The sequence below is a fragment of the Lissotriton vulgaris genome, chromosome 12 (genome assembly GCF_964263255.1).
Source record: "Lissotriton vulgaris chromosome 12, aLisVul1.2, whole genome shotgun sequence".
Classification (NCBI taxonomy): domain Eukaryota; kingdom Metazoa; phylum Chordata; class Amphibia; order Caudata; family Salamandridae; genus Lissotriton; species Lissotriton vulgaris.
This window is the reverse complement of record NC_141700.1, coordinates 730,587,762-730,614,252: the sequence shown is the minus strand read 5'-3', so window position 1 is coordinate 730,614,252 and position 26,491 is coordinate 730,587,762. Positions and strand designations below refer to the sequence as shown.

Here is a 26,491-nt window from a genome sequence, read left to right as displayed (position 1 = left end):
CATTGAAAGCTTTTCAACTGCATCTAGTAGGCAAAGCAGTCCTAGTTTGTGCAGACAACATGACAGCAATGTACTTCATACAAAAACAGGGGGGGGGGGACTCTACACCTTGCACAACTAGCTCAAAGCATATGGAGATGGGCCATACCTAAAAAAATATATCTCCTTACAGAACACCTCCCAGGAGTAAACAACCAGATTGCAGATCTGCTCAGTCAACAAAGACAACAGATCCATGAATGTGGACTACATCCTCGTTCTCCTCCCATTCTTCCAGATGTGGGGCTACCCAGAAATAAATCTCTTTGCTACACACAACGCAAAATGCCCAAGCTTCTCATCTAGGTAAGCTCACCCATTGTCCTAAGGCAATGTGCTATGGATGAATTGGTCAGGAAAATTTGCTTTCGCTTTTTCACCTCTCCTGCTAATTCCATTACTGGTTCGAAAGCTCACACAACATTCCCCGACAAGGATCCTAGTTGCTCCCATATGGGCTTGACAGCCATGGTTCCCAACCCTGGATCCTCACCAAAAACACCTCTCCCCCAAGCTTTTCACTCCAACATGGAGAGATCAGGCATCCAGATTCCAGTTAACTCAAACTTGCGATCTGGCATCTGAAATCATAGAGTTTGGCAACCTTAATCTTCCGCCAGACTGCATGAACGTCATTAAAGAGGCTAGATCCCCTACCACAAGAGCATGCTATGCTGCGAAGTGGAAACAATGTGTCATTTACTGTACAAACCATAACATCAATCCACTAGATGCTTCCATACAAAACATAATTTTCTACCTGCTACACCTACAGTGTTCTAACTTGGCATATACATCTATACGCGTACACCTTGCAGCATTAGCGTTGGATCTACAAAACAGACAACACTTGTCTTTGTTTCGAGTGCCTGCTATCAAAGCCTTCATGGAAGGATTCAAAAGAATCATTCCTCCTAGACTTCCACCCTCTCCAGAGTGGAATCTTAATATAGTTCTTACAAGACTCATGGGTCCACCCTTTGGGCCATTGCATAAATGTGAACTACAATTTCTCACTTGGAAGGTAGCCTACCTTATAGCCATCACATCTCTTAGAAGAGTGGGTGAGCTCCAGGCACTAAGTATACAAGAACCATTTTTACTAATTCACCAACATAAAGTGGTTCCTAGGACTAACCCCAAATTATTACCTGAAGTTGTTTCTTCATTTCATCTCAACCAATCCGCTGAGTTGGCTGTTTTCCCCCTCAACCAGACTCAGTGGCAGAATGCACTCTTCACAAACTGGATGTAAAATAAGCTATACTAAATTACCTTGAAAGAACTAAATATTTTAGGAAACTAAACAACTTTGTTGCTTTTTCACCACTGCATAAAATCAATCCCATATCAAAAGCTGGTATTGCACTGTGGATAGTTAAGTGCATCCAACTATGCTGCATTAAAGCTAAGCACTCATTAACAATTCCCCCCTAGGGCGCACTCTACACACAAACTAGGGGCTTCCATGGCATTCTTAGGGAATATACCCTTAGATGACATCTGCAAAGCTGCAACATGGTCTATATCTCACAAAGCACTATTGTGTAGATGTTAGCAAAACAAGCTAGTGTGGGCCAGGCAGTTTTAAGTACACTATTTCAATCCACTGCAATAGATACAGGTTAACCACTGCATGGGGGATAACTGCTGTATAGTCTATTCTAAAGCATATGATCTGCAGCTCATATGCCTCGAACAGAAAATGCTACTTACCCAGAATGCTTCTGTTCTTGGCATATAGCGCTGTAGAGCCATATGCGCCCACCAGCCTCCCCGGGTACCTTTATCTGTTGCAGTATTATCTTACTTAGATACACTATACATGGACATCCCTTTACTACTTTTACTAACTCCGTCATCACCCTTGTGGCAAAACAATCTGGGGGTGGAGTCTATGGCCATGCGCACTATCGCCAAAAAGAGGAGTCCCCTACCGCGTGACTGCAAACACTTCTTCGAACAAAAACAAAGTGCAAACATGCAGACCCAACACTAGATGGCGATCTATGCTAAGCATATGGCTCTGCAGCTCTATATGCCAGGAACAGATGCATACTGGGTAAGTAGCATTTTCCTTAACATGCATTTATTTTAGTTTAATTAAATGCAATTACATATAAATGTAAATATATAAAGGATCCAGTCACAGTATTCAAGAACCAGACCCGAGAACCCAAGGTCTGCAGTATTTCAATTTATTGGAGTGTCTCCAAATACGCCATTTGGTTGGTATCAGCCTTGTTCACATTAAGTAAACCGTTATTATTGTGTTATTTACATGCTTGCGTGCCACATGGCTCAGTGAACATAGTGAAACTACTTGTGACCAGCTTATTGCCTATTTCATTTCCAAAATATTTAGTGATTTTCAGAAATACAGCCATAAATATAAATTAATCTAATCACATAACTCAGATTAAAGTTATTGTATATTCATTTACCAGTCAGTGGTAATATTAGTGCTATGGTAAGGGCATCATATTTTATTAAACATTAATTGAATTTACGTCTATTATATATTTATCATTGGTTAGCGTTTGTATTAGGAGCTATAGTAAAAGTTGCTTAATTGGAGCTATCAATATAAAAAATAATTATAGATTTTAATTTCGAAGTCTCAGTGCAATGGTTAGGCACAAAAAAATGAAAGCTCTATGATTAGGTATTAAAGACCAGGTAAACATCCAAATGAGGAAAAACAGAGCTGAGAGGTAATGGAAGACCTTTAATAATAATTTTTAGGTAATTGTATTGTAATTGCATTTATATAGTGCTTACTACCCCAGACGAAATGCTGAGGCACACTACCCCGGGACCCATAAAGGAATTGGTGTTGAATTAGTATAGTGACATATGAAAGTATTTTAAGTGGTGGATAGGTTAGTCAGTTATTTGGATTCGGAAGGATAGAAGAGGTAAAAAGGTTTGTATCTGTATAGCGCTTGTTACCCTTGATGGGGTGTTGTAGCACTTTTTTTTGGCGAGTAGCACACTACTCCGGAAACCCATAAAGCATTAGTGGTGAGTTAGTATAGTGTAATATGACAGTAATTTGAGTGGTGGATATTAGTTCGTTAGTTGGAGTAAGAAGGATAGCGGAGGGATTGAAGGGGAAGAAAGGCTTGCATTCATATAGCCCCTGTTATTCCTGATTGGTGTTGAAGTGCGTTTCTGGTGAGTAGCACGTTACTCCAAAACCCATAAAGGATTAGTGTTGAAAATTAGTGTAGTGAAATATGAAGTCATTTGAGTGGAGGATGTGTTATTCAGTTATTTGGAAAGAGAAGGGTAAGCACTGGGATAGAAGAGGGAAAGAGGTTTGTACTTATGTAGCGCATGCTACCCCTAATAGGGTTTTGAAGCGCTTTTTTGGGCAAGTAGCACGCTACTCTTGAGCCCATAAGGATTAGTGTTGAATTAGTATAGTGAAATATGACAGTAATTTGAGTCGTGGATATGTTAGTTGGATTGAGAACCTTTGCAGAGGGGTTGAAAAGGGGAAAAGGGTTTGCATTTAAATAGCGCTTGTAACACTGATGGGTGTTGAAGCACTTTATTGGCGAGTAGCACACTAATCTGGAACCCATGAAGGATTAGAGGTGAATTAGTATAGTGGAATGTGAAATTTGAGAAGTGAACATGTTAGTCTGTGGTGATTGAAAAGGATAGTGGAGGGATAGAAGAGTGAAGGATTTGGAGATATATATTTCGATTTTTTTGGAGGGTTCATAGCAGTAGGAGGAGGCTTTTGGATGAGTAAAAAGGGGCTGTGGAGGGGAATAATCAGAGGGAAGAGTTTAGAAAGGTTTGTTTTGGGGGATCGGTATAGTAAAAGGTGTTGGATGATGCAAGGCGGGGTATAGTGGGGAGTCTAGAAAGGGTTATTTTGGTGATCATAGTAGTGGTATGAGTAGGATAAATAAGAGTGAATGTAGAGGATATATTGATAGATGTATTGGGTGAGAAATAGGGTAGTGCATTGTAAAGAGTAGTTGAAAGATGACTGAGATGAGTCAGTTGGGCGCGAAGGTATATTGAGAAAAGTATAGGCTGAGAAATGAGGTAGTGCATTGGACATGCTAAATTTGAAGAAAGTGATATATATAGATCCATAAGAACATTGAGATCTAGATGCATAATGGAGCTAAGTATATGTAGAATAAAGATATCGAGGTACAGGATGAGAAATAGGGTAGTGCATTGGATATGCTTTTACAGGAGAAAAGTAACAGATCCAAGTACATGTAAGGTACATAGATGCACAATGGAAGCAAGTACATGTAGACCAAAAATGCACCAGATAAACTCCAGTTTTCAAGTGCTATTGTACTTAATTTTTTTAACATAATTATTCTACATGTTTACACAAAGATCGGTACATATCTATAGTGAAAATAATGCTTCTATACTGAGGGATATGCTGTAAATTTCTGTTTGCGTATGATGCTTATGTGGGGAAGAGCCAACTCTTGAGTAGTTTTCTGAAGATAAGGTGGCTGTTCGTGGATCTTCTGTTGGGGCTAAAGAGATCCATAGTTTGTCTGCTTGAATGGAGAAGGATGTGCCAACCATGGTTTTTTTTTTTTCTTGTGTCTTGGGACTTTGAAGCGAGGTGCCCCTTGGGTGCGGAGGTTCCTTTGTTGAATGTGTTTGGTGATTTTATTCCTGATGAATAGCTGTCCCATTCCATGTATTGCTTTGTGGGTGATAGAAAGCAACTTGAACGTGGATCTTCTGGCAACCGGTAACCAATGCAGGGCTTTCGAGGCATGTGCGATTTGGTCTGGCGGTTTGATATGCAAGAGCAGTCTGGCAGCTGAGTTCTGAATCCATTGTAGTATGTTCATGGTCATTAAGGTGATCCGTGGTAGAGCCTATTGGCGTAATAGAGTTTGGACAGAACAAGGGAGATGGAACCTTGTGTGGAAATCCCAAATGAGGGGAAATTAATCGCAGCATTTTTATAGTGACAAAGTTTGATCTTGCTAGTTTGTCCACTTGGGCATTCATCGATAGCTTGGAGTCTAAGATTAGGCATTAAAGGCAAGGTAAGCATCCGAATGAGGAAAAATAGAGCTGAGCTGTAATGGAAGACAATTAATAGTTTTAAGGTAATGGTAGAAGAGGTAATATCAGGCTTCTTAGATCCCTCAATAGGGCATCAATGTGGGCTCAGCAGCTCTTAGTGAAGGTGTGGAGTGGCAAGGTGGTGTATTCATGATCTTTGTAAAGACCTGAGCCCACATCAAGCTAGAGTATTGAATTCTACCTCGACGAAGGTGATTAAATGAGTAGTGACGTAAGTGTTTGAAGAAAAGCACCTGATTAAATAGCATTTGCTCCACATAACTTGTTCAGAAAACTACATTTACCCTGACTAGTTAGTGCAGCACTGCAAGTTTGCCAGGCTGGGTTTCTTTTGAGAGCCACTGCAACCACACTTGCACATATAGGTGTTTTTGCACAGGTTCTGGGCTGATGAATCCAGAGAATACTTCCACCACCCGTTTAAGAATAGTCGGATAGGAGACGTGGAGACTTTACTACTAACTAGACAATGAGCTTAATATTGGGTGTATCTACCTAGCCCTCAATCATCTTGGTCAGTAGGACTATTTAAGGGCTGGAAGGGCGTCCTCCGTTAATTTTATGCTTATCTAGCTGCATTCCCAATCTGTTTCTTTGCATCTATTACTTAGTGTGACTATTACACAGCGAAGGCACTTAAAAGATCAATGTTGTCTTCGGCTGAGCACATGTGATTTTGTTTTTTAAATATGCCAGTCATCAAGGGTTAATTCATGGGTATCCTGTATGGTGACATTTGAAGTGCACAATATTCAGCAATGAAAATATTTTCATTTATAGCTGGGAATAAACACATTTTATCATCATGTTAGATAGAGCCTCACATTGTTAGTGATGAACTACAGCATTTGGCCAAAGCCAGAGCTATGAGTTTTCATTCGTCATAAATTGGGACTCTGCTTAAATTCAGGATCCTGAGGAAAATAACCTTTTGAGAGGCTGGAGGGTTCTCAAGCATTACCAAATGAGTGATTTTGAATAAACCTGTTTTTATTTACTTATTTTGAGTAGTTTCTTCAAGTGGAAAAGAAATACTATGAAACAGGCCAATATTAAGAAGTCGACTAGAGAGGCCTGGGAGAGTTGAAGAAAGTATCTTCGACCCTTGCACAATAGTCCTATTGGATGAGACAGATATTCACATGGTTCCACATATCTCCAGGTTAGTAATAAAATAGATCAATTTGAAGGGTAAGACAAGTGAGCACTTATAGTTTGTGTAAAGGCTTCTCTGAGTAGCTGTGACGAGCAGAAGCAAACCACAATTCCTAACAGATTATTCGGGCAAGGTGAACGTGGAACTGGTGGAGGTGAATGGATACCACACAATTTGGCTCCGGTGTCACAGTACTGCTGCAGCTATCTACGAAAGTAGTAGATCCATACCTAGAAAACATCATTTACATGGCTTAGGAGGGGACAGATTTGTTCAGTGTGAACAGCTTGCTACATATGGCTGGCCTGCACATCACCTTTCCCTCCAAACACAATTTTTAAAGTTGTCCTGTGAATCTTGCTTGGGTACCCAACCTCTCACCCGCTGTACAGACCACTCTCTCATCCAATCATGATGCTGTTCTCCTGTTAAGCAGTATGAGTAAATCTTCTTGATTCGCTAGAGTGGGCTGGCTCTGCGCCCCGAAAGATAAAATAGGCTTATTCTTGCTCTCCAACCCAGCTGTCCACAACAGCTTGGCTCCGGGTAATGAAAGGTAAACAATAAAGACTTTTTCAAAAATGCCCATAGTGTGGGTCAAAGTACACTTACTCTGATCAGCACGACATCTGTAACCTTTGCCTGCCGCTGGAATGGAACATAACATACAGAATTGCACAGCCTTCGACCTGTCCAAGAACAAGAAAAAGCTTCACTCTTGACACAATAGATATCTATCTCACACCATGGAGATGGCGACCGAGGCAGAATTTGCCGCAGAGGAAGAACCATTGGGCTGGCAGAGAAGAAGAGGATGGTGCCGAAATGGGTGTCCTCTTGTGCAGGCCACATTATTTCACTTCTGAGAACTCCAAACAATGTGGACAGGAAGGAACGGATGAAGCCTCACCACCACCTCTGGAACTACTAGGCCAGCCCACGACTACGAGATCCAGGCCAGAATGAAGACTACTCCAAGGGCCGTGAGTACCGAAGGTCACCAGACCCATGCTTACACCATGAAAGTACACCCATGCATCACCCCCTTCGTACGCCACAGCCTTCTGGTTCTGGTCTACACTAGAGCGCTCATCGGAGTTGACAGGACCGCTGCATCAATCCCAATTGGGCTCAGGGACTACAAGACAAAGGAGGAGGAGACATGCAGCCCTCAAAGCCAAAGCAATATGCAGTGCCCACAAAGCAATTGACACCTGTAGTCTTCAACGCCAAACAAACCATTGGTGCTGCGTACCAATTCGGTGCCGGCAAATTCGTTTGAGTCAAGTAGACATACAACTTCGACTCCACTCGCATCATCAGCTTCTACGCCTAAAAAGCCATCTGCAACAATGTCTTCGGCTACACTGGAGTGTCAGATAAAAAGAGACTTGTGAAAAATCCATAGCACAGACGGCGATGATGCAGAAGGGCAATGTCTTTGAGAACCTTCAAAGACTAATGAATGGTCATGGGCCATTTTTTAGAAAAACCAAGTCCTAAATGAACAGGGCAGGATATGCTTTAGCCCCCTAAATAGAAAGACTACTGAACACAAAGCAACCAGCTCTATGCCACTGGGCATTTCACCACAATCCATGTCACCAGTTTCCATGCTCTCAGGTGATAGACACAGGGAGCCCTACTCATGACCATGACTTACAGAGAGTGGCCCCAGATAGTACAGAAACTTGGGACGCATTTAATGTCATTCTGTGACATTGATGTGCTGAACCCAACATCACCACCAGGCAACACTACTTCCTATCATAGTGTTCTACCGCACACAACTGACTATCGCAAAATTCAGATGCACACCACAGAAGAGGATGGTGACTTTTTAGCGGAGACTCTCTCAAACTGAGGTCAATGTCTTCCTATGATGGGGTTAATGATTAGAGTGTCAACAGAGATATTTATGGACCCTTTTAAGTCTAGGATACGAACACCTCCTATTAAGTGCAAGTACAAAACTTCGCCGAATGATCCGTGTAACATTAGGGGACACCCCACGGTGGCTTTCCTAGTGTTTACCACAGCTAGGATAAAAGCTGCTTCCCAAAGTACAGGTGACACTCCCCCTCCGGTTAAGAGGAGTAAGCATATAGGACATGCCAGTCATTGGCGCATAGCCAATTCACTGGGCCTACTCTTGTGGCATTATAGAGCTACCCGGGATGACATAGAGAAGCTGGTACAACATGTACTAGATAAATATACATAAAGAGCAGAGGAACTAGTTTCAGAGGGCAAACAAATCTACTACGCAGCTATTTTGTGTGCCCTGGACAGTGCGGATACTGTAGCACAAGTGATAAATTCTTCAATTGTACTACACAGACATGCTTGGCTGCGCATATCCTGATTTAAATAGGAGGTTCAGCAAAACCTCTTAAACATTCCTTTTGATGGAAAAAAAAATTTGGCCCAGAGATGGATACTCCATTAAAATAAATGAAAAAGACAAACTGCAAAATCCATGGGAACGTTGCAGAACACAACGCGTAGGCAGCCGTCCTTTCATAGGGTTCAGAACAGGGGGACAGTCGAGACCACCACCACTGACATCCAGTCCTACCAGAAACAATAACTGGTATACCACCAGTAAAATGCTTGGGGTTACAACAGAGGCGAATACAAGAGGGGCAATCAAACATGTAAAGGTACTCCTGAAAAGGGAGCCTCTACTAAAGAATTTATTTATAAAGTTTTATATAGCGCGAACAAGATCCCGAAGGATATCGGAGCACTTTACAATAAGTTGGTGGAGAGGACACAATGAAATATACACAGCAATTGTGGGAAAAAAACAGAGAAACAGTAAACAATGGTACACATAGAGGGTCCAACATTAAGCAAACGATATGGACCATCACTGGTAGTTGTGCTATGGAGCTAGGGACCAAGAGATAGCCACCTTATGAGTATCACATCCCCTTATGGTTGGAATTTGCTCATTAAGAATCTCTTGGCTTCCAGTTTGAAAGCTGTCGTGGAGGCGAGTCTGCGTACATCCGGAGGAAGAGTTCCATATTTTAGGGGCAGCACCAGAGAAGGCTCGGTGACAGGTTCTCTTTTTAATAAGGATGATTGGTTTCAAGAGGAGAGTAGAGGCACTTCTGGAAGCCCTCTCCCCGCAGGATAATTCAAGTGTTAGTGCTAGAGAAGTGTGAGTATTGAAGTGCAGTGCTTTGTGCGTCAGGATTGCAATCGTTAGCTGGATTTGTGCTTCAAAGGGTAGCCAGTTGAGAGATTTCAGGACTGGGGAGATGTGCTTGTTTCGTTTGGAGCCTGTAATCAATCTTGCTGCAGAGTTCAACGAGGTCCTAAGTGGAGCCAAGGCATATTTAGGAAGGCCACAGAGTAGCACTGCCATAGTCTAACCTTGATAAGACAAGTGCTTGTACCGCCTGCTTTAAATCCTTTTGTGGCAAGAAGGGTTTGATTATTTGGAGTGTCCTCATTAGGTGGTTTGCTCCCTTACAAACATTGCTGATATGAGCATTCATACTCGGGTGCTTGTCCACTGAGACTCCAAGCGATTTGGCTGAATCTATGATGATCGGAGTGCAGTTAAGAGTCGTGAGGTGATGTAGCCAGAGATCGATCTTGGGGGTGTGGTTCGGAGGGAAGATGAGCAAGAATTCTGTTTTAGAAGCGTTGAGCAGGAGATGATTCTCTGTTAACCAATTTTGGGTCGCAGTGAGGATAGAATTTAGTGAGATGATGTTGTCTAGGGATGAAATTTTCAGATAGTTGTCGTCTGCATACATGTGGAAGAGACTATTCATAGTTAAGTAGGTTAGTGAGAGGTTTCAAGAAATTATTGAAGAGGATAGGAGAGAGGGTGGATCCTTGGGGGACTCCCATGAGTACTGGGGAAGGCTGAGAGAGAGCGTGATTTGACTTGAATATGAGCTCTGTGGAGAAGGAAGGATGAGAACCAGCGGAGCACCAGGTCCTAGAAGCCCATTCTGTTTTGTAGGATGGATAGGATAATGTCATGAGCGATCGTATTGAAAGCAGAGGATAGGTCAAGAAGGATCAAGAGGCATGATTCGTTTTTGTCAAGTATTTTTAGGATGTCATCAAAAATGTGTATGAGGGCCGATTCAGTGCTGTGACCCTTCCTGAAACCAGATTGATGATGGTCTAAGAGTTGGTAATTCTCAATGTGAGCACAGAGCTGGGATTGGACACATTTTTCGAGAAGTTTCGCAAGGGGGGAGATGTTGGAGATGGGACGGAAGTTATTGAGATCACATTTGTCGGCATTGAGTTTTTTTAGAATAGGCGAAACCTGTTCTGCTTTTAGGCAATCAGGGATCAATCCTTGAGATAAGGAGGCATTTACAATCTGGGTCCAGGTGGGGATGAGAGCACTCCTGATCTCTTTGAAGATGGCCGGTGGCAGCGGTTCACCGAAGTGGTTAGACGGGTTGATGGTCTTGAGAATAATTTCAATGTCTTTCATTAAAAGAGGAGGAGCCCCATGAAGCATTGTTCTTGGCGACAGTCGGGATACACTTTTTAGGCAGGTCGGGGAGCGAGGCGGTATGTCACTGTTACAACGCAACTTTTACGTCGTAATGCTGTTACAACGCAGCTTTTACAACGCTGGTTCCATTACATCGGATGGCATTACAACGCAGGATATTACATAGCAGATGCTATTACAACGCATACCATTACATCGTAAGTATTGGTAAGTATATCATTTTTTTTTTATTTTTTTAATATTATATAATTAATTTAATCTTTATTAATTTTAAATAAATTAATTTATTTATGTTTTTTAATATTATAAATTAAATATATTAATTTAAGTAATTTTTTAAATAAGTATGAGTATAGGAGTATATGTTTTGGGGTACTGAGGTATATGTTTTGGGGTGTTTGGGTATTTTTAGGTTTTAGGGCAGGGTTTGGGTTTTGGGGTACAGGGGTGTTTTTAGGTTTTAGGGCAGGGTTTGGGTTTTGGGGTACAGGGGTATTTTTAGGTTTTAGGGCAGGGTTTGGGTTTTGGGGTACAGGGGTATTTTTAGGTTTTAGGGCAGGGTTTGGGTTTTGGGGTACAGGGGTGTTAGGTTTTAGGGCTGGTTTTGGGGTACAGGGGTGTTTTTAGGTTTTAGGGCAGGGTTTGGGTTTTGGGGTACAGGGGTGTTTTTAGGTTTTAGGGCTGGGTTTGGGTTTTGGGGTACAGGGGTGTTTTTAGGTTTTAGGGCAGGGTTTGGGTTTGGGGTACAGGGGTGTTAGGTTTTAGGGCAGGGTTTGGGTTTTGGGGTACAGGGGTGTTTTTAGGTTTTAGGGCAGGGTTTGGGTTTTGGGGTACAGGGGTGTTTTTAGGTTTTAGGGCAGGGTTTGGGTTTTGGGGTACAGGGGTGTTTTTAGGTTTTAGGGCTGGGTTTGGGTTTTGGGGTACAGGGGTGTTTTTAGGTTTTAGGGCAGGGTTTGGGTTTTGGGGTACAGGGGTGTTTTTAGGTTTTAGGGCAGGGTTTGGGTTTTGGGGTACAGGGGTGTTTTAGGTTTTAGGGCAGGTTTTGGGGTACAGGGGTGTTTTTAGGTTTTAGGGCAGGGTTTGGGTTTTGGGGTACAGGGGTGTTTTTAGGTTTTAGGGGTAGGTGTTTGTTTAGGGCTAATTAAATTATATTTACCATTTTTAAATTAATTAAAATTTATTTATTAAATTAATTATATTACATTAATTACATTTTTTAATTAAATTAAATACATTATTTTAATTTAATTAAATTACATTTTAAAAATTTAAATTAAATTAATTTCATTATTTAATAAAATTAATTACAATTTTTATTAAAATTAAATAAATAGATTTTATTTTATTAAATTAAATTAAATTAATTACTATTTTAAAATGTATTTTAATTTAATTAATTAAATTAAATTAATAAAATTAACGTAATTACAATTTTTAAAAAAAAGGTATACTTACGATGTAATGCCATGCGTTGTAATAGCTTTTGCTATGTAATGCCATGCGTTGTAATGGCATCCGATGTAATGGATCCTGCGTTGTAAAAATTCCGATGTAACAGAATGCGTTGTAAAAAACCGCGTTGTACTGACACCAATCCAGCGAGGCAGCTAATGAATGGGGCAAAAGGGCCTTCTTAGCGGCAAGGTCAGAGGAGATGAGTTGAGATTTCTCCATGAAGAAAGTGGCAAAATCATCACAGGAGGGCGGATTACCTTTTGAGTCGGAGGATTGGCGTGGCAACAGATTGCTGTTTGACCAGTTCGAAGAGTTTCTTGGGGCGATTTGCTGCTTGATCTAGTTGTACTCTGAAGTAGTCAACCTAAGCTTTCTTGATCTGTTTGTTGTAGAGGCCTCTGACATTTCTCAGAAGTTTTAATTGATCCGAAGAGGGATTGTAAAGCCAGGATCTTTCAGCTGCTCTAAGATTGCGTTGTTCATTATTTTTGTTCATTGTTTTTGTTGTACCACGGTTTGGAAATTTTGTGATGAGGAATTTTTAAGCTTGAGTGGAGCAATGTCATCCATGAACTTGGTGATGCTCGAATTATAGTGGTCCGTGAGAGATTGAACCTCAAATAAGTCAGCTTGGGAGGCAAGGACTGATTTAAATTGAGCAGCTAGTTGGTCATGATTTATTGATCTGAGATCTCTTTTCAAAATCTTTGATTTAAGCGGTTGAGCCGTCTTCAATATCACCTCCCTGTTAATATAGATTAGGATGCTGTGATGTTCAAACCAATCACAAGGAGATATGGATTCTAAGGAGATGGTCTGCTCCTTGGAAATGATGAGATCAAGGATTTCCCCTTTCGCTTGGATAGGTTGATCGCAATGCTGTGACGTATCAAGATCATTTAGAAAATATTTAAGGCAGGAAACCGCTGTGCTGCGTTTGTGTTTGGACCAGTGTAGATTGAAGTCCCCTAGGAAGATTTGGGGTATTGCAGAGTCAACATTGCTAGAGATGATCTCCATTAAGTGCTCAATGAAAGGGAGATTATTACCCGGTGAGTGTTAGAACGTGTGAAGTTTACAGATTGGTAGGTTCTTACTAGTGATGCTGAGACCAAGATATTCGCAGGAGGAGGGGACAGAGGACTGCACCTGAGAGATCGAGAGAGTATTCCTGTAAATACAAGCAAGACCACCACCCCATTTCAGATTTCTGTCAAGCCGGAGTATATCGTGAGTGGGAGGTACTAGGAGGTCTAAAATAGGAGTTGAAGCGGGATTTAATCAAGTTTCAGTGATGAAAATAATATCCAAGTTGTTCTGTTGGATGAGGTCAAAGATATCAGTGGCGTGTTTACTGGCTGATCTGCAATACAATGACTCCCCTCAACTACCCCCCCCCCCCCCAAAGAAAATCACACACCTGTTGGGCGAAGACTGCAGCAGTTCCACCAGCTTTAGCCTGAAATGACATCTGATTAATGGTTGCTGTTCATAGTTTAACATGGATGATGTTTAGACCTCATACCACAGCCCCAAACATGCATCCACGCACACAGACCATCAACACCTTCACCTTCTCACGAAGGAGGTCAACGATCTGCTGTCCAAAGATGCCATCAAGCCAGTTTCAAAGAACGCCTTGGAAGAGGCATGTATTCCCTATACTTCTTAATACCCAAGAAGGATGGAACGCTGAGATCAATACTGCATCTTTGCCTTTTCAATCAATACACGTTATGGGAACACTTTTATATGGTAACATTACAGGATGTAATCCATCTGCTTCAAAAAGGCAACATCATGGTGGCACTCAAGCTTTTATTTTTATGTTTTTAATTTATAAACAGTTGGCTTGTTATAGACATGAGCTTTTAAATTAGAAAGATAAAATTACATGGTGGGCATGCACATACTTCTGGTGCACAGCTAGACACATAGCTGTTTAGGGCCTTGGGTAAGTTGCCTGCTTGCCGAAGATAGGTGGTAAAGGGTTCCTAGATGTCTCAGAGGCAGGTCCCCGCTAGCATCCGGTCCCAGGAGTTGGATAATTGTTTGTGGCAGTATGTAATGTCTGTGACCCAGTCTTGGGCTTGGGGTGCCTGTGTGCATCTCCATTTCATTCCTATTCTTCTATTTGCAGTAAGGAGCATCAAAGCAAGCAATTTACAGGAATCACTTGGCATGTCCTTTACAAGGCCCAGTAGCCACAACAGTGGAGACTGGCATACCGGTATGTTTGCGTCTCCATATTATGCAGAGGATTTCCACCCAGTAGGCAGTAATTGCAAGACAGTGTCAGGCCAAGTGAATGATGTCCCCGTGAGGTGAATAGCAGCGTGGGCAGCGGGATTCCGGGCATAGCCCCATCGGGTGTATTTGTATAGGGGTTCAGTATGGATGTTGCAAATATTTGAAATGGATAAGTCATCTGTAGTTGGGAGAAAGCCTCTCAGGCTGGCCGCAGTAGAAGGCCCACTAGGTATCGGTTAGGAGAAGTGCAAGGTCTTTTTGCTCCGACTCGTGTGGCCACCGCTAATGCGGTGCGCTGCATGTGGTTATATATGGATGTCATCAGTTTCCGGGGCGAGGGTGTCGTGAATGTTTCCTAACGCTGTGAGTGTCTTTGGGGGAGCTGAGATGGTGTCGTGAAGAGCCTGGCATGTTACACGCAATTGGTAATACAAAAGGACACCCAAGGGTGCACCTGTGTTGGTTGCCGAGGTTGGAGGGGCAAGAAATTGGCCGTCAGGATAGAGATCCGCAAAGGTATGAATATTTTGCTTACTGGCCGGGCTGATTGTGCCTTTATCATTTAAAGGAGGTAACAGGGTGTTTTACCACTGGAACTGATGGGGCATACAGTTGAGTGGTGCCTGTGCATCTTGCCATCCTGATCCATGCCCAACGCACACATTGCGGAGTGTCGATCTCTGGGCCTGGCTGTTTATAAGGAAGAAATGGCGCTGTATATAATGGCCACAGGGAGATCCTGTCTTTCTTGAGCATGATGTGTGGTTGAAAAGGTGTGGGGTGAGTCCAGTAGTGCAAGAAATGTGCCTGGGCACACAGCGCATATAGCTGCAGATCTGGTGCACCCATCCCTCCCTGTGATTGTGGCAGCGTTAGAAGTTCGTATGCAATGCAGGGCTGTTGGCCTGCCTAGACTAGCGTGATGAAGTTGGAGCAAAGATGTTTAAAAAAGGCCTTTGTAATTGGGATATGAATATTCACAAATAAAGAAATTTGTTTGCACGACCATCTTTGCTATGGCAATCCATCCTGCCATGGACATTGGAAGCTCAGACCACAGAGGAGCATGGTCCTCTATCCAGGCTATGGCTCTACTAAAGTTAGCTTGCTATAGTGCCTCAACATTCCTGCTGACCTGAGTGCCCAGGTATTTAACGGGCCCAGTGGCCCATTGGAGCGGGTAGTCTTATTTGGAACGGAAGTGTGGCATCCGTTAGGGAAGAAGCATAGATTTGGCCCAATTAACTTGAACACCAGACAAGCCTCTGAATAATATGACTGCACAGATTAATGGGGAGAGATTAGTCTCAGGCTGAATAGCATAAAGGGTAATGTTGTCAGCTTAAAGGGATATGACCAGGCCGCGAGATGTAAAGCCTATAGTTTGCGGGGTGCTGACGGATTTTGGCCACTAGGGTTTGCATTGCGATGGCGAAAAGTAAGGGGGAGAGTGGGCACCTTTGCTGCGTGCCCATGGTCACCGGGAAAGGGTGTGATATTTGTCCATTCAGGCATACTAGTGGCGAGCAGGGTGTAGAGCAGGCGTATCTGCGCAATGAAGTTGGCACCGAGACCTAGACGAGATAGCAACGGGAAGAGGTATTCCCACTCCAGCGTATCCAATGCTTTTGTGGCATTGAGCAGTGCAGCCATTGCAGAGTTACGCGGATGCAGATGATTTATTACTGCAAATATGGTTCCTAAGTTATGGGCCGTGGAGCAGTCCAGTATAAATCCGGGTTGATGGGGTCTGATCCTTACAGGAAGCAAAAGTTGCAGCCCGTTAGCCAGTACCTTATCAAATATTTTGTTGTCTATGTTGATGAGAGACAGTGGGTGATATGAGTCGCATTGGTTAGCCGGCTTGTCCAGCTTGAGGAGTGTAAAAATGACTGCCTCCCGCATCGATGGCGGGGGGAGGGAGCCAGCCCACCTTAAGGGTGTCCTGGTTAATGTTCAGCAGTAAGAATTGAAGAGTATTCTAGGCGGGAGCTCTATCTGGGTGGAGGCTGCCGATTGCCTGCTGTATCTCCTCTGCAGTGATCGGGAAGCCTAGAAACTCCCGCTGTGCATCTGATACCCATACCAATTCGATGGCATCAAAGTAGGCCTCCTGGTCAGAGGGAACTGCCATTTGCAAAGTGGAGTAGGTGGGCAAAAAAGTCAACCATGATTTGTTGGAGCTCTGGGGTGGAGGAACGGGTTTGAATCTCTGGGTCTGTAAGTTTGGAGATGTAGGATGAAGCATGTGGACTCCGGAGGAGCCTGGCCAAAGTTCTAACAGGGCGATCACCCTCACCGGATCTACGGACTTGTCTCTTTCGCCAGGAAAAGTGTTTCTCTCAGCGCCTCGTCCTGATAGCATGAATCCCAAAGTGCTTGGATCACATCAAGCATCAGAGGAAAACTTCTTCTGCCTCAGTGTGTCAAAAATGGAAATGTGTGGGTTAAATAGCACCTCAGCTGCCCTTCACCACGTTCTTTGGTGGTAGCCTCAGTGGTCCTGAGTGTGAGATGTGATTCCAAGCTTTCCTTCACCTAACCATGCTCCTGCAGGATCAACCCTTCCTCCAAGCTACACTCACACTGGAGCTGAACAGACCCTTAACTGTGCAACGATACAACATAAGGACAGGCACGTCTGGCCAAAAACTCATTCAGAAACTAATGCATGCAAGACTGGCCCTAAATTGCCGCACTGCTTACCAGTGGACCACAACATTCAAGAACAAATGCACCATCACTAAATGCTTTAATCCTTATAGTCGGGCAGGCACAGAGAGTGGGTGTAGAGCCCGGAACTGTACGGCACAAAATTACGTACTTTTCACCAAGTGACTTGCATATTTTTCATCCACCAGAGTACAACAGGGAGACATAACGGCCACCAGATTGTTTGCCATCAGCCTGAACTTTCCGGGTGGAATACTTGTGTACTACAAAGCCATGCACATTTAGGGTAAAACCTCATAACAATGGGTGTTCGGAAATCTAAAAAACAAGACTAATGGTTCCATTTAGACCTGGGTAAAACACTGAAAGTTTGTGTTCCTGTTTGACTCTTTTGCCTGTTAGGAGATGATCCCTTATTCGGCTGACAACTGCTTGCACTTCACCTCAAATTATTCCAATACGAGCTTAGGAGATATTCATGTCGCAAAATGAGTCTTAAACACATAATGAATGGCCACATATCAGGCAGAAGAATGTGATAGAGCAGAATATTATCTGACTTGTGTTGCTTGGTGTTACGGTACAATATTGCGCTACTAGTAGTGAATGAAGGTCATGGTTGTGCATGAGGAATCCTCTGTAAAGCACCTTTCTAAGTGGTACCCCTGAACAATTGTGGGAGTAAGGGCAAATTGAAATTCTTGTCTCCAAAAACAAACCACAAAGAAACAGGTGGGTACTTGGCGTTGAGCAACCACAAATTAACATTATGCGCTTATCCCCCTCAAACTACCCCTCTGTTTAACAACATGTACAATATAGAGAAGCATTGCTGCCACTTTGCTCTTTACACTGATCTGCCTGTACATCGTGGCTTTAAAACCAGTTAACACATTAAATGAAAACCCAACTTGGCCACTTAAATACATTTTAGTGCACAAATGCTTGCCTCCTCCCTCCCACTGAAATAAGCTGGCATGAAAGGAGGCTTGGGGTGGAAGGTGCACTAATACTTCTCTGATGATGCTCTGTTCTTGCTTCCACAGTGATGGCGTGCTTCCACGAATTCCCCGCAGGGTACCTCAAACTCTACGACCTGATCATTACCGGTGTCACCAGCCTCCTGCGTCTCATTAAAAGCATCTTGTGCTGCGTAAAACAAGAAGAACCCTTCAATTGGAGCAACGTCTGCTCTTTGATCATCAGCCTCCTCCTACTGGCGTTTTTCATTGCAGGTCAGCATTAATCACTGGGTGGGCACAGGTTTTAGTTTCATAGCGGTTCACCTGTGGAGTATCATCACAGCTCCACATTTGAACATTGCCACTGCTGACCAGTACCTCAACAAAAATATTTCTACCATACAATTACCTAATTTGCTTCTACACAGTATAAAAAAATATATGTTCAAGGCATATGAATTGTAGATCATATGCTTTAGCATAGATCGCCTTCTAGTATTGGGTCCGGATGTTTGCAAGTCTTTGCAGTCACAAGGTAGGTGACTCCTCCTTTTGGTGATAGTGCGCGTGGGCATCTACTCCATCCCCTGATAGTTTTTTCCACCATCGGGTTCGGATGTGTATTGAGGCGCTCCGGTTTGGTATCGTTCTCGAACCCCTTTGACGTGCAGTCCTCTACCCTTGACAGGACTGTCGTCGACTCGCAGTAGTCCTCAGAGCAGCACGGGGGTAGGATCAAGGGATTGTTCTTGTGCGGGTGACTCTACCGTGTTGAATACGCTTCGACTGCAAGCTCATGGGGCATTGAACATTTGTGGAACTAAGACCGCAATAGGTCAATATTTTTGTATTAATTGAAAATTACCATGCTTCACTAGGGCCAGCTCATGCTCTGAAGCCCAAACAGACAGCCTATTTTTGCTGTTTGTTTGTAGGACGGTAGGCTTATTACTTTAGAACTGAGCAATCTGTAGTAGGGACCACTATAAGGTCCTGATGAGTAAGCAGTAGGGGACTGCTTATGAAACATGTCGACTCAGTAGCAAGCTATTGCTCTACCTCAAAATCCCCTTCTTAACGTTCCCAGCTAGAGAAGCGAATAAAATATATTTTTTCTACTAGCCAGGGATTTTTAAAACTTTTTAACTAATCTTTGCACTCACATGTTAGGTCCCTACGCTTCACTGACACCTCCTACACTAACACATAGCCTTCTGTCACAAAAAAGTGCTCCAGCGTAGTTCGTTGGTCGTAGCACGCCCCGCCCCGCTAGAGGGACGGGAAGACCCCTATGATGAAGCATGACACTAAAGGACTTTTTAGTGTGTGAGGGGTATTTTGAAAAGCACACAGTGCTCTCGTCTTTTCAGACCTAGGAGAGAGCCTAGTACTTCACTAGACACAAAAAACAAAATCTTAAAAATAATTACCACAACACATTGATAGAATCTCATTGTTTATATAGTGTACTGTTTAAACTGCGAAAACCTTTGATCGGGAGCTTCAGGGCAGGCATTCGGGCCTACCCATTCCAACCACGCCAGCAGTTGACGGAACAGACTCTATTTAAGCTATGTCCCGGGTGTCATGCTATATTTCCACGCTCCAACTTGCACGAGGTGTGAAACCTCTGCTTATCCCTGGAACATGACGAAAAGGACTGAATCGTGCCAATCGTTCCGCTCGAAGAAAACCAATTGTGATTGTTGCTCTCTACTCTGCAACGTGGTAGCAGCTCCCTATTTATTTATTTGCAGGTTTGTATAGCGCTAGGAATAGACTCCCGTAGGAGTATCTCCGCGCTTGAGACAGCCGGCGTGAAAGTCTAGAGGTGGTGGCATTGAAATTATAAAGCCCACTAAAACAATTACCTAGTTCAGAGTAAAGACTTGCTTAGCTAGTATTGACTAAACAAAGTTTTCAATTGTTTCCTAAAAAGGAGATGATCGGGGCAATGTCTCAGTAAGAGTGGAAGCGCGTTCCACAAATTAGGACCCACCACAGACAAGGCCTTACCACCCAGTCTAGTTCTACTGATCTTGGGTACACTCAGCAGCAGCTGTTCGATAGACCTAAGGGTGCGAGTAGGAACATATGGTACAAATTTTCTTGCCAGATAGTCCGGTCCTAGATCATGTAGACCTTTATGTATAATACAGCAGGTCTTAAACTTCACTCGTTGACGTATGGACAACCAGTGAAGTTTATTCAGCAGAGGTTTGGATGGAGATCTAGGGGGGGCATTAAGAACCAGCCTGGCTGCTGTGTTCTGCACTACTTGCAAACGATCTAGTACCTCTTCATTTGCACCTGCCAGGAGACCATTGCAATAATCAAGACGGCTGATTACTAGAGCCTGAATCAAAGTTCTTCTGTAGGAGTCAGGGAGGAAAGGGAATATCCTACGGAGGAGACCTATCATGTGAAAACAAGATCCCACAATGCTGTTACCATGTTGTTTCATAGTCAACTCCGGTTCCAACCGTACCCCCAGGTTCTTGATTATTAGCTTGAGTTCAGGGACTGGGCCTAAGTCAAGTGGCCACCAATCAGGGGACCACTGGACCCTGGCTTCACCGAAAAGCATCACCTCGGTCTTACCAACATTGCATTGAAGAAAGTTGGAAGACATCCACCGAGCTACTGCCTTCATCCCTTCGGAGAAAGATTGTATAACCTCCGGTGTTAGTTGTTTAAAGGGAAAGAGCAGCTGCGTATCGTCAGCATAGGACACTGGACAGAAACCAAAGGCTCTGGTTATATATCTGCCAAGGGGGCCACATAGGTATTAAACAGAGTCGGGCTCAAACAGGATCCCTGAGGAACCCCCTTGGTGATCTTAACCTCTTCCGACCTGAAGTCACCCATGGTGACACATTGGGTGCGGTCGGAGAGAAAGCTCTTAATCCAGTCCAGTGCCTTGCTGTCGATTCCGCTCACAGTCAGTCGTTCGATCAAGATGTTATGTGAGATGGTATTGAACGCTGCCGATAAATCCAGCAGTACCAGGACAACGGAGTAACCACTGTCCTGGTACATGCGTAGATCATCCGTTATCGACAGCAGGGCCGTCTCAGTGCTGTATTTTGGCCTGAAACCTGACTGTGAGGGATCAAGGCTTCCCGATTGTTCAAGGTAGTTGGACAGATGTTTGTTTGTGTGCTTTTCGATGATTTTCCCCAAGAAAGGTAGCAGGGAGATCGGCCTAAGATTAGACATGTTGGTCCAAGGGGAAGAGATGTTCTTCCTAATCGGTCTGACTAGGGCCTTTTTCCATTCCTGTGGGACACTTCCTGTTAGTGAGAGATTCACCAGTCTCTGAATATCGGGACCAAGTGTACTCCCTAAAGGTCCCATTAACCTGGCTGGAAGTAAATCAGCCGGGCTCCCACTTTTAATGTCAATGAGCAGCTTCTCAACCTCTGACAAAGAAATCTCAGGGAAATTATCAAAGGTGTAGGAATTGGTGGACACAGTTTGCACCAATGTGTGATCATCCTGGCTGGTCGTGGCTGGGATAAGTGCCTCTATCTTTTCATAGATAGCATCAATTCTTTCGGTAAAAAATTTGAATACTACATTCATCAGCTTACAGCACTCAGCGTCAGCGGGTCGGGGAGACACTGCCACCGACCTCCCTACCACAATTCGCCGCCTGCTCCTCGCTGCCTAAATACCCCTCTGTGTGCTGCAGCTAGAGCGCTGACCGCTCGATGTGGGCGGGAGTCACCTGGCTCTGCCTGACCCGCCCTCTGCTCAACGGCACTGGTTGCCGAGTCGGACCGGGGCGGGCAGGTCGTGTGATCGAGCCCAGGCTTCGCAACAGTAAGATTTCACAATGCACATAAGCCCCTGATCTTCAGTGCAAATATAGTAAATTCGGTGAGTTTTAAAATACGGCGCTATTTAAAATTGTCTGCCAACAGTTACTGTTATTAAAATTTGAATACTACATTCATCAGCTTACAGCACTCCGCATCAGCGGGTCGGGGAGACACTGCCACCGTCCTCCCTACCGGACATCTTCGGTGAAGCTTCAGATTCCCATTGTCCAGCTGCAGAAGCAGAGGACGAAGAACTGGTGTCTGTGTCTGAAGTCAACTCTGACATGGAAGAAGAACTAAACATCACTCGGCTCTATGTACCGGGAGTACAGATCCCCATGTGCCCACTCAACCGAAACCTAAGGCTCCGGTATCCCCTTCGCCCTCCGGCTCAGGTCGGCACAGAAAAGGTTTCAGATTCCCCGCCGTCCATCCCAGCTATGAAACACAGACAAGCCTTCTGGCTCGGACTCAAGCAAGCCCGATTCCGGTTCTGAACCAACACTCTGTGCACCAAAACATTAGACAAAAGCATATGCCAGTCTCCTCACCACCTTCACCGAAGACACCTTTGACCCCTTTGACAGCAAAGGCTTCGGAGCCGAAATCCTCCAAATCTAAAACTTTTGAGCTGAAATCATCTAAGCCGAAATCCTCAACATCTGAAGGATCAGAGCCAAGGTCCTCCGTGCCAAAAAGTTCAGAACCAAGAACTTCCATTCCGAAAGCTTCTGAGCCCAAACCGGCTAAAGCCAAGCACCCGGCTTCAAATTATTAGATGCCCAAAGACTCTCAGCCCAAATCTTTGACACTGAAATCAACTCCTAAAGAAAAAGATACCCCATCCAAAGAACCTCAGTCTGACTGCCCACCTTTTGGATCCAAAACAAGAGACTAAGTATTGACCCTAAAACTGGACACCTCCTGGCCACTCTTCCTAAAAAACGGAAGCTGGATTTCTGAGGATTGCTCTATATCTCTGAAGAAAAAGGACATGGGTACTAATCGTTCTTCCCCTTACATACCTCCCTCTCCTCCTCCTAACCCAAATGTCATCCCTTAGATGACATCTGCAAGGCTGCAACATGGTCTATATCTCACTCATTACAAAGCGCTATTGTGTAGATGTGTTAGCAAAACAAAAAAGCTAGTGTGGGCCAGGCATGTTTTTAGGAACATTATTCAAACCACTGCAACAGATACAAGTTGAGTATATGCTAAAGCATATGATTTACAGCTCATATGTCGAACGGAAAATGCAACTTACCCAGTATGCATCTGTTCTTGGCATATGGAGCTGTAGAGCCATATGCGCTCACCTGCCTCCCCGGGTACCTCTTTTCTGTTGCAGTATTACCTTACTTAGATACACTATACATGGACATCCTTTTACTACTTTTACTAACTCCATTATCACCCTTACAGCAAAACAATCTGGGGATGGAGTTGATGCTCATGTCATCACCAAAAGGAGGAGTCACCTACCTCCTGACTGCAAAGACTTCTTAGAATTAAAACCAAGTGCAAACATGCGGACCCAACACTAGATGGCGATCTATGCTAAAGCATATGGCTCTACAGCTCTATATGACCAAACAGATGCATACTGGGTACGTAGCATTTTCCTTAACATGCATTTATTTTAATTAAATGCAATTACATATAAATTTAAATTATATAAAGGATCCAGTCACAGTATTCAAGAACCGGACGCGAGAACCCAAGGTCTGCAGAATTTCAATTTATTGCAGTGTCTCCAAAGACGCCATTCGGTTGGTATCAGCCTTGTTCACATTAAGGGAACCGTTGTTGTTGTGTTATTTACATGCTTGCATGCAAAATGGCACAGTGAACATAGTGAAACTACTTGTGACAAGCTTATTGCCTATTTCATTTCCAAAATATTTACTGATTTTCAAAAATACAGGCATAAATGTAAATTAATCTAATCCCATAACTATTGGTTGGGGTTCGTTTTAAAACTCACATTAAAGTTATTTGTATATTCATTAACTGGTCAGTGGTAATATTAGTGCTACGGTAAGGGCACCATATTTTATTAAACATAAATTGAATTTACGTTTACTATATATTCATCATTGGTTAGCGTTTGTATTGGGGGCTATAGTAAAAGTTGCTTAATTGGAGCTATCCATATAAAAATAATTATAGACTTTGATTTCGAAGTCTTAGTGCAATGGTTAGGCACAAACAAATGAAGCTCAATCATATTGTATTTTTATTAAATATAATTTAAAACTAGATATCACAGTTTAAAGCATAATCTTATTTAAATGTATTTCAGTACTAAAAGTATTTACTATATTCATAAAGACAAGGTAAACCTCCAAATGAGGAAAATAGAGCTGAGAGGTTATGGAAGACAATTAATAATGTTAAGGTAATTGTATTGTAATTGCATTTATATAGCGCTTACTACCCCTGACGAGATGACAAAGAGATTTTTCAGCGAGTAGCATGCTATTCTGTGACCCATAAAGGAATTGGTGTTAAATTATTATAGTGAAATATGAAAGTAATTTGTGTGGTGGATAGGTTAGTCAGTTATTTGGAGTGAGAAGGATAGCGGAGGGATGGAAGGGGAAGAAAGGTGTGCATTCATTTAGCACCGGTTATCCCTGATGGGTGTTGAAGCGCTTTTCTGGTGTGTTGCATGCTACTCTGGAACCCATAAAGGATTAGTGGTGAATTAGTATAGTGGAATATGAAATTCAAGATTGAACATGTTAGTCTGAATTTTGAATAAAAAGCATAGTGGAGGGATAGAATATTGAAAGATAAATAAATATATAGATATATCTATATATTTATTTATGGTCCAAGCAGTAGGAGGATGCTTTTGGATGAGTTAAAAGGGTCAGTGGAGGGGAAGAGTCAGAGGGAAGAGTTTAGAAAGGTTGGTTTTGGGGATAGTTAAAGTAAAAGGTGTCAGATGATGCAAGGAGGGGTGGAGTAGGGAAGAGTCTTGAAAGGGTTATTCTGGGAATCATAGTAGTGGTATGGGTTTGGGATAAATGAGTGGATGTACAGGATTTATTGATAGATGTATAGGGTGAGAAATAGGGTAGTGCATTGGAAAGAGTAGTAGAAACAAGTCTGATGAGTCAGAAAGTTGGGATAGAAGGTATATTGTTCCGCTCGCAGCCGTTAGTTGGGAATACTTGTTGACCAGTGCGGTGATTGAAGACCTGCTGAGCCTGTCTGGAATTACTGGCATTTTGGACCCTTTGAACTGGCCTAATAGAACTTTGTTCCGTGAGGGTGCGGGACTGCGAGTCCCAGGCGGCAATGCGCGGAGGAGATCGAGCGCACCTGGGACTCTTCCCGCTTCCCCTCTAGGTGTATAAAACCACGCCCAACTTACGCGCCTCGCGGTCCACGCGTGTGACCTGCTCGGGCGAAGCCCGGGCAAAGGGTGGGCCGTCTGAGGCCGACCGTGGTCTGGTCGGGCCACCCCCCTTTCAAGTGAAGTTTGGACCGAGCTGAGACTTGTAACTAATATTGTGCCGATCGTATTAATTGTTACGTGAACTTATTTTTATCTCTGTGTAGTTGCTCGGGCCCCTGCTTGGGCCTTTTTAATAGCTAGGTCTCTACGCTCGGTGAAAGAAAGAATTGTCCAGGTTACTACTAAGAATGGGGTGGTATCCGGTACTCTTGATCACTTTTTTTAAGCGGGTAACAGGCATTTTAGAAAAGAATCGCATTTGCCGAGAAGAGATTATCAGTGGATCTTGTTACTGGCAAACGCTCGTCGCTGGGAAAAATTGGGTTAGCAGTTTCTCCCCCACAACTTAGCCACCCAGACCCTAGTCCAATACACTGCTCAAGCCTGGGTCTGATGCCTGTGGATTTGGATGCTGAGGCTGACAGCCTGATCCGGTCACATCAATAACCAGCGTATGTACAGATAGCTCACTAAATAGTTCTGGCGACCTGCCCCTACCACCGAGCCCCGCACAAACCCCTTAACCTTGGGAGGATTACTTAATTTCAAATCTAGTGAAAGAAAGAGGGGATAAAACTCGGATGGGGAGAAATGCAAAGATATCCAAGAATAATAGTACAGTGCTGCTACCTTCTGTTGTAATAAGCCCCCCAACTCCCATAGCGGGTCCTGTAGATCCTGTCGACCAATGTCTGACTTATAGTTCAGAGGAAGTTCTCTTGGGTAAGATCGAAATTCTTGTCAAATCCTTGATGCTACCCTTCTTGGAACGCACAAGGCTGATAAATACTAAATTGGACCAGTTGGAGAATCTAGCTAGAGATAACTCGGTTAAGTTGGGTAATCTAGTTAAAGGACCCTAAAAATATTGGAGCCTCCCAATAGGATATCAGAAATCGAGGAATAGTGTTATAGCTAGGCGGGCCCCCTCATCCATAACCGACCCTTTGATAACACAGGCAAAAAAAACTAGTATTGAGAAAGCTCCCAATGTCCTTGTCCCAAGGGCTTCTGCCAAGAGCAGGCCTCCGAAGGATGGTGTGGAGACTAGTCTCTGGCCTACTCCATGTGTAC

General features: G+C 43.4%; 1 protein-coding gene across 2 annotated transcripts in view; it reads left to right on the top strand.

The window, feature by feature from the left end:
* Positions 1-26,491, top strand: part of LOC147678411 (uncharacterized) — a 375,737-nt gene that overhangs the window by 321,530 nt on the left and 27,716 nt on the right. For both annotated transcript variants that reach the window (XM_086946003.1, XM_086946002.1), the window contains exon 5: positions 18,209-18,397. In XM_086946003.1, the coding sequence (XP_086802129.1) occupies positions 18,209-18,397 (189 nt within the window). The remainder of the gene's footprint in view (positions 1-18,208; positions 18,398-26,491) is intronic.